Here is a 12,807-nt window from a genome sequence, read left to right as displayed (position 1 = left end):
ATTGTGTAAGCTCAAATAACAGGAATCTTTATTTTGGGTCTTGATTGAGCATGTGTAGAAACAATACCCCATGCTGGGGCTAGGCACACAGGACCTCCCTCCTCCCTTCACCCCGATAAATAAGTTACGGAAGCTCCCCTTTGATGTGCACCTACATCCTGCTTCCAAGTGTGTCAGCATCTTCTGCATCACCTCTCTGTGCTTCCCAAGCAACACAGAGCTGGGGCACAACCACAGCAGCTGAACCAAGAACTCCTACATTATGCAGCTGCTTCTGACTTTAGAGAACAGTCAAGGCCAGAGAAGCTTTAGCTCTGGCTTTGCAACCCTGACAGAGCTCTAGCTGCAATTGTTAGGTACCAACCCCTACCTCCCCAGGGGCCTGCATCACATACTGGTTGCCAGCCCTGCAGCAGGCACGAGTATCACATCCCAACTGAACCCTTGTCTGAGCTGCAGCAGTCCTCACTTCAGTCAAGACTGGAAGAACAAGCAACATTTCAATCTGCGATACAGTTTATTTCCAAGGACTGGTTTGGTGCAGCCCTGGCACATGGCTAGGCGACCTTCATGTAGCAGTTGTCCTCCTGGAGAAGGCCTTGTACACAAATCATTTCTCTTTCATTCTCCCTGTTTTCCCTCAAAAGCTCTACTGGTCTTTTTTGAACCGCAGGTGCCTGTCTGGAAGCCTCACTGTGAACAGTGTGAGAATCAGCAGGACAGGAGTTATCCACAGAAAGAGGAGGCATCAACTTGTCTGAGACCAGGAGCTCTGGGGGCTCTGCAGTTTTTCTTTCTAAGTTTAGCCCAGTGCTGGCCAGTGATTGTTCTGGTAAAGCAGCTGCAGAGCTGCACCTCCTGCCTACTGCGGGGTCCATCACCTCCTGATTTTCCCCTGCATTGCCATGTTTCCTCAAGTGGCTGTGGAAGGCAGTATTCAGTCTGTTACTGCTGCTCTCCTGCATTCCTTTACCAGTACACTTAAAGCTGTTAGACTTTGTCCCCTTTGTAGTTCTCTCTCTGCTGTTAAAATCTTGACACTTTGGCTCTAACACATGCAACACCAGCTCCTCTCTGCTGGTATTTTCATCTTTGCTGTCACCAGACAGCTCATGAGAGGTCATGATCCAAAGGCTGCCATCACCGGTCTGTGCAACATCCTCACTAAAGACTAAATCTGGGACAATTCTGCCATCAAAACCCTGTGCAATCAAACATTCGTGGTCATCTGTCTTCAGGTCAGGTTCACAGATCATCATTTCTGGAGGTGTTCCTCTCAGGCTGTTGTACAAAAGATGAGTAAAGGATTCGCACTGTGACCTGGAGATAACCTCACTGTCATTGTCATGGTATGTACCATTACACTTAACTACATTATCAAAAGGTTGATAACCAGATGGCTGAGGTCCAGTGGGACAAGAAATGACATTGGCTTTCTTTTGAACAGTTTGGTATGTTACTTGGTTATGTACTTCTTCTTCTGGCAGGAAAGCTGAAGCACTGTCATTTGCATGTGTGGGGAAAGATGGAAAATCACTATGTTCTGAAGAGGTGCTGTGAACATCAAGCTCAGTGCACGGAGATCTGTAGTTGGTGTAACATGTCTGATTGCAAGGGGGCTGATAAATTTGATCTCTGCAGCTCAGTTCTGGTGTGTCTGAAAACTGTGTTAAAGGTGGTGAGGAGCACACATTTTCAAAGTACAGACTCAGGCTACTGTCAGCCACAGACTGAGACGTAAGGGTGTCAAAGCTCTTGTAGGCAGAACCACAGGGCTCCATGGATGGAGACGTAAGGGTGTCAAAGCTCTTGTAGGCAGAACCACAGGGCTCCATGGATGGAGATGTAAGGGTGTCAAAGCTCTTGTAGGCAGAACCACAGGGCTCCATGGATGGAGACATAAGGGTGTCAAAGCTCTTATATGCAGAGCTACACAGCCCCACGGATGGAGACAGAAGGGTATCAAAACTCTTGCGTGCAGGGTTGCTGACTCTGTCTTTTTTGGTTCCAAATGGTGGTTTATTTGGAGATTCCTGGATCAGGACACACGAATCATGCTGACTTTCGGAACTCCATAGAAAAAGGCTTGGATGAACCATATGTTGAAGTTCTCTTGCATCCAGAGAAGCAGAGTTTATGCTGGAGCTGTGATAGCCAGATTCAAAGGATTCTTCTGATTGTTCTGACTTCTTGCTTGCTGTACTACAATTGTAGTCATCTTGAGAAGCTCTGGTGAAAACAGAAACATCATACAGCTGCCAGCTCTGGGCTGTGCTTTCATTTGTATTTTGCTGTGAGGGATTTTCTGACCCAAGTTTCTCAAAGGTTTTGTTCTCACCCATGATGATGTCTGGATCTTTATGGTCTTGCATATTTTCATCTGCCACGAGCTTAATAAACATGCTAGCTAGTGCTTCATTGCGTTCAGTGTGCTCTCTGAAAGCACTGACACTGCTCTCGGAAGGCTCGAACACAGCGATATGGTCACTAGTCTCTTCCTGGTGCTCAGCCTCAATGTCTGTTAAGCGTCCACAAATTTCTATCGACTCTTCAACCAGAACTGTCTCAGGGGTTAAAACTGCACTGCTGCCTTTTGGAAACCACTCTCCAGACTTGTTGTGGCAACTGCAACATTTCTCAACATTTCTGGTGTTGTCTTTTCCCTTGAAGTTTTGGCTTGACAAGATTTGAGCCAGGCAGTTCTTGCAACTTCTGCTTTTAGAAATCAAAAGGAAAGGAGAGTTAATGTTTATGTAAGAGGGAACTACTTCATGTTGCAAAGCAGTTTGGTTTTTTTTCCTCCTTTGTTTTACCTACATTTCCTTTTCCATACGATCCTGTTTTAAGTCGTGGAAAGGGAGCTTCATTTCATCAATGTAGCACAAAACTGAAAACTAATAAAGATACAAATGAGATTTAGGACACATGTGAATTGTATTTCAGAACCCCTGCACCAGCCAGACAATAGCACTTATTATATATTCTACTGCTGGTGATCAGGAAAAAGTTTTTTTTGGCAAAGCCTTTAAATTACCTTGAAATTTTTTACGACCAAATGGCTCTTTGCTGGATTTGGGATTTGATCCCACCATTCTTTCTTCATTCTGCAAGGGAAGAATTAAAATTGTTTGCTTTGACTGCATTTTGGCTTGATCAGTTTGCATGTCCCTCTTCTGTTCTTCTCTCCCTCTTAGCCACCTGCACTGCAACAAGAGGAAGTGCTTGTTCTGTGCATCTTCAAGTGCTGCTTTTCATTAAACTATCGCAGAGATATTTGTACGTTTGGTGCATGACTGCTCTACAAAACCAGTGTCGCACATTCTTCTAATCATGTTTGAACTGATGCACAGAACAGTTGGGATCCCACTTTCACATTAAGAAATTTAAAAATAAATACAGGTATTTGACCATCATTATTGGACCTCCAGCAAAGATGGGCCAAAACCTGACAAACCCCAGAAGTACGGCCTGTTTGGACACTCTAACAAGCCCGTTCTGATGAGATTAATAGAGAACATTAATAGAGAACAACTCGGAAAATGGGAGTGCAACTGATTCATGTTTATAAAACGTTTGTTGCTTGTAGAGAGCCAGATACAGGTGCTGAGGAAAAGCAAACCCTTAGATTCCTGACCAAGACACTCAGCTAACTGACAGCAACACTGCTATCTGTTTAAAGTGCCGTTCTGGGAAGCCAGTGGACAGCACGCTACGTACCTGGTAAAACAGAAGTAACAAACAACAGATAGTGCCACAATCAGAATGCAGGACACAGGAACAGCCATCTGCAGAATGTCTTCAGCTGTCACTCGGTATTCTGTTGAACACACACGTACACTTACATGTGTATGTGCATCTAAATACAGGTACTGGCAATATGAAATTCATTGCTGCTCTTTTGCGCCTTAAAAAACACTCCTTCGGAGGATGTAAAATCAAGTCTCCAGCAGATAAACAACAGAACATAAACAGCTACTAGTGGTGATGGTGTGTGGCATGTCTGACACAGCAGTGCAGATACTGCAACCAGTTATGGTGTCAGGAGCCAACACTCTGTACTGTGAGGCCATTTGCAAGCTCTCGGGGACAACCTCTCATATAGTCCCTAACAATATCATCTCCTCTGTAGTGCACCTATGCTTCTTGTCCCCTCTGTTGCAATTCAGAGGCTTCCAAAACCCTCAGCTCTCTGCTGGCTAAAGTATTGCTTAATTTGCTGCCTAAATATGTCTTGTTCATTCACACCCACTTGCTCTTATGTCAATGGTGTTTTTTAGTTTAAATCTCTCTTCTTCCCTGGTGTCTACTTCATGAAATAGAATAGAGAATAAACCCATTCCCTTTCAGCTTTTTTTTCACAAGGCTAAGCAATCCAACTTCCATTAGTCTTCTCTTCCTCAGTTTCCCTATTTATGTTCAGTCTGTTTGGAAGCCTTTACAGGTATATCCGCAATACATTCAAAAGGATGGAGATGTTGATTCATAACCCTTCTCTGAGAGGAGAGCTGAGGGTTTGTTTGTAAAACTGCACCATCCCTTTATCCGGCTGGTATTTGTTACAACACTCACCACAGTAAAATTCAACTTCTTCACTCCATTCACTCCAATAGGCCGGGTAGTCCGTGTAGTTACACCTCACACTTGCAACGTAATCATAGCCTCTCCTCAAGGAGCTTGCAGTGATTTCAAAGCTTTTTGCCTGGTAGTTAATTGCTTTTACAAAAACCTGAAAAGGAGATGAGAAACTTCCCTTTGGTTTCCTTCTGAGGTGAAGAGTCAGTGACAACAATTAAGTAACAATGGTGTTATGTGTTTCAGTGGCCCTTGACAAGTGAGCAAATGAATGACTGTGTACCTTAGCTGGTGTATGAGATACTGCCTTTTGTTGTCATGAGTGGGTGACATTTGTAACATGCCACCAAGCATGTTCTCACCCTCCCAGAAAAAGCCTTCTCCTAAAGTGCTGAGAGGTGGCTGAAATGCCTCAACTGGACCACGGAGTCATGAGCAGCTTCCAGCTTCCTGATGCCTAAGGAGCAAGTTAAGTTCAGGGAACAGAAGTGTTGTATTTTCAATCTCTGCTCTGTCTACTGTGAGCAGCAGACAATTCTGGGGTGGCAATCAGAAGAATTTCAATCCTTTGAAGCCCTGCTGAACCACTCTGGGGCAACGTGACCTGCAGCAATACCATTATTCATTAAAAGGTTTCTAGACTTTTCAGAGGACTTTTTAGGCCTGAGAACTCGAGAGAGATAGAAAATGAAGAGACTGGCTTTCTCTTACCTCTGTCGGGTGCTGTTTCCTCCAGTATTTCACTTCATGGATGACTGGCTGTCCAAAGAGCATGGATGGAGGAGAGTAGCTCTCCTCCCAGCTCAGATTGAAATTACCATTTTCAGCTTTCTCAATGGCAAGGTTTTGGGGGGGCCTTGGCTTAACTGTACATTAAAAAAATACAATCAAAAAGAATGGCAACAGCAAAGCACTGATGGAGAGAAGCAGAGACAAACATTCACTAGAGACCAGAATCTCATCACAGTCAATGCATTTAGCCCTTTCACTGTATAGCACAAGGATACAGAGGCCAAAAAAAGAGCAACTGCAAGGTATTCATTAACAAGTACTAACTCTTCAAGCTGGCTGAACAAACTGCTAGTTCAAACTTTTGGTGCACTGGATGCAGCTTTCAGCCTGGAAAAACACAACAATGCAGATGAATGCCTGCCTGAGGTGTGTGACTGATTCTCTGAGTGCTTGAGGTGACAAGTGTTATGAACAAGCACGCTGTTATAAACAAACACGGTGCCTGTAGAAAAATAGAAACTGTTCCTATGCTCTGTCTTGTAAAGAGTGGGGTCATTACCTTCTTTTCACTGGTTGTTATAATCCAACAGCAATTATTGTAATAATTTCTGCTTGTGGGGATGACTCAATTTGTATGAAAAAACAGAGTGTGGCAGAGGCACAAATGGAAGAAATTTCAGCAGGGATAACCTAGTGTCTTTCTAGAACCTAGAAGTGGCACATTCCTCTTCATCCCTGAATTCCACGGCCACAAGTGAAAAATGCATTAAAGACATGCCTAAGCCCCAGAACTGCTGCTTCCTGGCAACTGAGAGTGTACTGCTAGAGAAAGAATCACTCCCTGCTTGCCTCATTACTTAGACCCTTTTCTTAAGAACCTACTCCAGAATCAGGTTCCTAAGCCAAATGGAGTCTGCATTTAAGCCAGCATAACACTTTTCACCTCTGATAAGGGAAAACTATTCCAGTGACTTGAATGAGGAGTCAGCTAGGATTGCAAAGCCTGCAGCCAGATGTCCTGGTGACAAAGTAAACAGTTTCTTACCAACCAGGGCTGGTGTAACACTGTAATTCCACATATCAGTCCCATTGTACTGTAGAGCTAGAACATATGTGAGGCCTGATACAAAATAATCCGGACATATTGTGCAAGTGCACCTTAAACTTTCTTTCCCATTCTTGGGGACACACACACTGTTTCTGGAAAACAGACAGAAAATGACGTGATGTTTAGAGAGTGTGGCACACTATTTCTTGAAAGGGTGAAATCAAGCTTCCCAATGTGTAGAGCTAATCAAACCTGAGACACGTAAGCTCAGTTCCTGGAAATGTTTAGCCCAAACAAATCCAAACCAAAACTGAGCTCCCCCAAAAAGCCTGTCCTCCCCAGACACCCTTTGGGTATCTGTATTGCACAAATAAAACCTGACAGAAAGGCTGAGGACTGATCTCAAGAGGGAAAATTAACACTTCATCACGCTCCAACCTCTGAAGGAGCAGACCAACAGCTTGCTAGCATATGAGCAGGTTTACTATGGTGTACACAGTGAGGTTGTTTGGATGTCTGTGTGCAGAAATCACATGGAGAGGAACAGCAGAGCACAAATGCATCTTCCTTTGTAGGAGATGACAACTGGCCCTGCTGCATAACAGGGACAACAGCCTGTGTTTGAACACGGAGTTAGACTGTGAACAGAGATAATCACCTGGGCTGCAGGGTACCTTTCACACAGGCTGTGTATGGGGAAATCAGGTCAGATTTCTCCTGAAGGAGGTAACATCTTGCATGAAATTAAGGTCTGGTAAACTTATGTGAGCCCCACCACTGCTACAGGTGGGACCTGATCACTCCTCTATTCTAAGTGTGCAGAGGTCTGCAGAAGAACAGATCACTGAAGAGTGTGCTGCAACCCCTCATCCTCCGGGCAAGAATAATAACCAGGATTACATTTGTCTCAGGCACTCATGGCAGAGGGAGGGGATCAGAGCTGATACCAGCTACAGGACAGACGAAATTTCAACACTGGTAACATCTTATTAAATACTTACGGCAGAGAAAAAAATTCCTTCCTGTAGTAGAGGAGGAATTCTTTGGAGCAATTCATGTTTGCAGGCACCTTCCAGTGACAAACCAGCTCTTTGTCGTAGTCTGTGAAGCACGCAAATTCCTGCACGTGTCCTGCAGCCATGACTAGGGAGAAGCAGCACACAAGGAGAAGCAAAAGAATAAAAAAAAAAACACTAGGCAGAAACATTCACTTTTCCATCTAAAGGGAGTAGAGCAACCCCTGTGAATTCAGTGCAAGCACCGTTATTTTTCATGTTCGAGGTAAACGGACAGAGATGCAAGTCACCAAATGTCTCCACCTTTCTGGAGACGTTTATTTAGTGTGAGGCGCTCCTGTCTATGGCAGAGGGAGTGGAACTGGATGATCTTAAGGTCCTTTCCAACCCTAACTACTCTATGATTCTGTGATTGTCTACGATCTGTCAGGATAAAGGTCTGCAGTAGTAATAGTGAAATAGAAAGGCACAACTCAGCCAACATTCTTCCAACCATAGAAAATCTGACTCTGATAGCTTTCAGTTTAATTACAAAACATTTAATTAAAAGACCGCATCATCCTATGTGTTAAATACAAAATGTTCAAAAGCCAAAATGTAGACAATTAACAACTCAAAGTCACTGCCCACAGGCACGCACACCTGCTTTACCTACAATGGTTCTAAGCCTCCCAATGCATGTCTTCTGCCTCCCCAAAGCAGTTCCCCCATTGCCTAGAAGAAATTCCTATCACAGACTTTCTCCTAGTAGACACCTTTTCTTAATTTCACTCAGTATTTCCTGTTCTGTCTTCTACTTTTCATTGTTATGATAGTGTTCAGAGACCTGGAGAGATTAAGTCACATTGTTCCAGGCACTGAGAAGGTTCAGCAAAGCCCAAACTCTCTGCACTCCCAGTGTTCACAATTACAATCTTCCACTAGCAGCATTTAAGGAAAAAAAAAAACCCCACCATAGAAGACATTGGTTAAACTCTCTTTGCCAGTTCTGGGAAGGGAAATGGAATACGCAACCCTCAGCACCCCTCCCTGCCTCGTTTTACGCTCTTCCGATGCACTTGACATGAGTGAAATACAGCACAGAGGAGGAGCAGCTGTGTGACAGTAAGGTCATGCGGTTATCAGGACTGACAGTGAGCCAGATATGGGACCAGAATGCAGCCATTCCTAAATGAAGCAGTCAGAAATGGCCACTACTTTCATCAGCCCAGACAATCCTTTGCCTGGTCTAATGTTTGACTTCTCTGTTATTGGTAAATATTAACAACATCTCTCTTTTCCTGCACAAGTTGTACAGATCTAAATCCTCTTCTCCTGCTCAACAGTCAACAGAATATAGAATAACTTTTGCTGGGGCTTAGAATCCCATTAATTGATATTTTTCTGACAGCTTCCTAAGGGGCTCTGCTAGAAGGTTTCCTACAGCAATTACACAAGGGCCAGATTTGTTCACAAGGCCCAGATCATTACTAATTCTCCATTCTTGTCATTTGCATTACAAATTCAGGATTAAGTAAGTTGTGAACAATTCACATCCTGTAAGGTCCTTGTCCTTCAGTCACTGCTTCTTCACAGGCTTGTTCTTTCCAATGGATACTTAAGTTTCAGATTATTCCAAGCAAAACCTTTTGTTGTCAAAAATACCTAATTTCATTTTATCCTTCCTTCATTTCTACTTTTCTGTGGTCCACTCGTCTAACATTCTAATATAACTTCTGATATAGTACAGCATCTGCAAGTAAAATAAACACAATGTTCAAATGCCTTTTAGATACATAACATACAACAGGATCTACCACCAGACCCTCTGGTACTTCAATAAAAACCTGATTCAAATGAAGACTTCACTGTTGAGAACTCTCAGTGTATGGTCTTTCACCCGCATTAAAAAGCACACATCATTGCGCTTGCCTTTCTGCAAGGTCTCCCACAAAACGTGGCTACTAAGCAGGCCTGAGTCACGTGAGTAAACTCAGTCACCTCAGCGAGGCTCACTCACGCCAAGAGGAGGCTTGGCAATGTAAAAGAGCCATTTAAAACTTCTGTACAAATAATAATCTGAATTGTCTGGTATATCCACTGGTTCTAAACCCGGGTGTGAGGCAGCTCACAGCTTCATTGGTGTTCAGATACTTAGAAAATGTTTTTAGTTAGAACATCAGTTAGCTGGTTAGTTAGTTTAGTTAGAACTATCACTGGTATCCTTTCTGGATGGCGGCACCACATTCAGCTCCCTTTCCTTCTGCACAGTCCCTGATTCTTCAAAAAGCCCCAGGAATCATCAGAAGAAAGCAGACTTTTGAAGCCTTTTAAAGATCAACATTATTTTTCAATGTGTTAATGATCTTACACTCACAAGAACACCTCAACTAAATGAAGCTCCTCCTGCTGTGTTAAGCTACGCTGATCTGCAGTTTTGCTTTACCTTCCAGTGTCCTCAGGTCTTTCCAGATCTGTACATTATTTTCTCTACTCTTTTCCTGTCACCTCCGTTTTCATCTCTGGTACACCGTACTTTGTTTAAACCTCAGACATAGAAGAATTTCCTTTAGAAACCACATAGAGCACAGAGGTTGATTTCAGTTCACACAGTTAAAAAAGGGAACTGAAATACTGGATTTATTTTTTAATCCCCAACTAGAACATCATGCTGAAGAAACCTGAAACATGCAGTTAATCAGGGGAAAAATGTGTAAAATTAAAACTTGGTAAAGGAAATTTACAGAAAACGGGGGATGCGTTCTACTTTTATGGGATTTCTAGAGATGTCCCTGGGTTACTGCTGAGCACCTTGTTTGGAGCAAAGTGTCCAAAAGAGGTTAGGTAATGGTGAAGCAGGGAGATGACATTCCAAACTTCAGTTCCTCCTTCCCGCAAATTCCTATTTTTTCTTGCCTATAAGGAAAAGGTAAATAAAAAAAAAAACAAAAACAAAAACAAAAAACCAACAAAAAAAACCCCAACCAAAAACCTTAGGACTTGCTCTAGTATACGGGTACTTCTATATGGTAGTTAATGAATGGTAATGGTGTTGCCTACTGGCCAGGGAAAATATTGCTGATAAAACCCTCAGACTAATCATTGAAAACATTAACAAATGTACCTTCATTTGTTGTATATGAAAAGAAAAGGATCCACAGGGTATGCGGCGCAGCACTTGGAAGCCTTGCCATCACTGACACTGGCTAGGCTCTGCAGGACAAGATGTGCTGAAATTCTGCCAACAGAAAACATTATTACAAGCTTACATCAGTGTCCCAGTGAAGGTAAAGGCGTAGTTCTTATTGCTTCTGCCAGATGTTAGGATTCAGATCCTCTGCAGCACCTCATCCCCCTAAAGTCAGTTCATGGAACAATGAGAAGTGTACAAGAATAATACAAATGAGCTCGAAGACTTTTCTGCAGTTTGAGTTGCAGGATCCTGGCCTGGCACTGGAGACACCCATTTTAGCTACCAGAAAAACAAAGCTGCCAGTGAGGTATTGAAAGGGCAAAGACTAGACCAAAATCACTGACAAGCAACACATTTCCAGAGCCTTATGATTCCACTCAGATAACTGAAAGAATCTAAGCATAAAGTGTCTGACCTATTTACTAAAGTGTTTTCCCCAAGTCATTGCCGCTGTAATATCATTCTCTTGAAAAAGATTTTAGTAAAGACCTCTGATCCCTGCTTCAGCAGAATGCAGATTCATTAAACCAGTAAATAATTAGAAGCTGTGAAACACATACCTAAGTCATGATATAACCAGCACAATTTTGGAGAGAAAAATTATGCAGCTTTCACATATTAGAATTCCTTAAGCACAGCGAAGCTGCTCAAGTAAACTGAAACAGATGAAATAATTCATTTAAGACTCTCAAACACATGATTCCCCAAGATTCTTTTGCTGATGCAACACAGCCACACAGGGGAATATCATATTTTGGATTAGCTGTGGCTACCAACGTTCATGTTATTAGAAATGTACCCAATGCGGTTCAGATTTTGAGCTTTTCACATTTTCAGAACAAAACATGACTGAGCATAGTAATAATTACTTGAGAAGAACACAAGTGCCTTTGCTGCTGCTCAGGAAAAAAAAAAAAGAGCAAACTGCTCCAGCATACAAAAATCCTTCAGCTTTCCCCAGTTTTCCCTGGAATTCCCAAGAGAGGAAGTGTTCGCTTTCCAGCCCATTGTTAAGTAACTGCTGCATGACTGAAGTTCCAAGAAACTACAAAGTTTGGCGGAGTCCCGCATCACGCAAGCCTGGGTGAATCAGAGACGGCACAGCAAAACCATCTCCCCGGAGGAGGGAAGCTCTGCGCATGCAGCAAGCGGAGGTGCCCCGCGGCTCCAACTGCAAACACTGGGAAAACGCTGCTGACAAAACCAGAAGCTTTCTTTTAGCAACAGCAGTGGACGACGAACCCGATGCAAAGGGAGGAGATGTTAACAGGGAACAGCTTTGCTGTCTGCTAGCCCCTGCGTTTGTCTCACACAGGATTTCCTGTCTTGTAGGATCACTGAAGAAGAAACTGTACTTCAGACTGGTGGATTTCAACGGACCGAGACGTTTTTTATTCTCTTTAAACGACTGATTTTACTAATACTTTAATGTCCTTTTAATCCTCATTCCACAAATTCCTTCATGTAATTTGGGATACCTCGAGCTAATGTCTTACACACCACCACACAAAAGGGTATGCGCATTTCTGGAGCTGGACGGGGCACAACCGGATAAACCCCTACCGACAGATACGGGGAGAGCCTCTCAAAATGAGCAGAGGGGTTCTCTTGGAAAAACGCGGGCGACTTAGATTTGGGCGATGACTTCAGCTGGAGCTCCCGCTCCCCAGCATGTTCGCGTACCGAGGTGACAGAAGTCAGCAAAGGGGATAAGGACACGGCAGCCCCGAACGGCAGGGGCCTCAGGTGGAGCCCTGCGGGCGTTCCGTTACTGCACAGACCGAACCGGGACAAGCTGGAAATAACACCCGCTCCAAGCGCAAACCGTGAGCACCACAGCCCGTGCTCCGCCACCCCGTCCGGCCCCCGCCGGGCGGCACTGCGGCAGAAAGGACATCTCTGCAAATGCCACCCGTTTTGTCGGGATTCGCCGCAGCGGCCGCGGCGAGGGACAAGGGAAACCCTCCCCGGCCCCGCCGCCCCGGACATTCCGAGCAGCACCCGCAGCTCGCCCGCGCCCCGCACCCCGCGCCGCGGGTGCCCGCTCGGCCCCGGCCGCAACGTGCGCGAACCCGGCCCCGCCACAGCTCGCACCAGGGAGGAGCCCGCGCGGCCACCGAGCCGGCAGGGGCGGAGAAGCCGCCGGAGGTACCTGGCCTGGTCCGGGTCCGGCGCGGCGCGGCGCGGCGAGCTCCCGCACCCGGCCTTCGATCTGGACCGGGTCCGCCGGACACGGGCGCCGCCCTCCCAAGGCCCGCGTCCTCCGC

The 12,807-nt window shown here is 44.7% G+C and overlaps 1 protein-coding gene across 6 annotated transcripts; it reads right to left on the bottom strand.

Moving 5' to 3' along the window:
* Position 1: 1 nt before the first annotated feature.
* IL4R (interleukin 4 receptor) lies at positions 2-12,712 on the bottom strand. 6 transcript variants are annotated; one of them, XM_065684983.1, is made up of 10 exons: positions 12,693-12,712; positions 10,472-10,585; positions 7,354-7,495; positions 6,350-6,504; positions 5,284-5,438; positions 4,570-4,726; positions 3,718-3,817; positions 3,035-3,104; positions 2,818-2,894; positions 2-2,715 (listed from the first exon to the last, which is right to left on the bottom strand). In XM_065684983.1, the coding sequence occupies exons 2-10, from the start codon at positions 10,539-10,541 to the stop codon at positions 558-560; spliced, it is 3,084 nt and encodes a 1,027-aa protein (XP_065541055.1). In that variant the 5' UTR covers positions 10,542-10,585; positions 12,693-12,712; the 3' UTR covers positions 2-557. The 6 variants fall into 6 exon arrangements, with proteins under 6 accessions (XP_065541055.1, XP_065541056.1, XP_065541057.1 ...); XM_065684984.1 differs by having other exon boundaries at positions 2-2,712; XM_065684985.1 differs by lacking the exon at positions 12,693-12,712 and adding an exon at positions 10,159-10,263 and having other exon boundaries at positions 10,472-10,542.
* Positions 12,713-12,807: the final 95 nt, after the last annotated feature.

The sequence above is a fragment of the Lathamus discolor genome, chromosome 6 (assembly GCF_037157495.1).
Source record: "Lathamus discolor isolate bLatDis1 chromosome 6, bLatDis1.hap1, whole genome shotgun sequence".
In the NCBI taxonomy this organism is placed as follows: Eukaryota; Metazoa; Chordata; class Aves; order Psittaciformes; family Psittacidae; genus Lathamus; species Lathamus discolor.
Note: the sequence above shows the minus strand (reverse complement) of the source record. Positions and strands in the feature narration are given on the sequence as shown.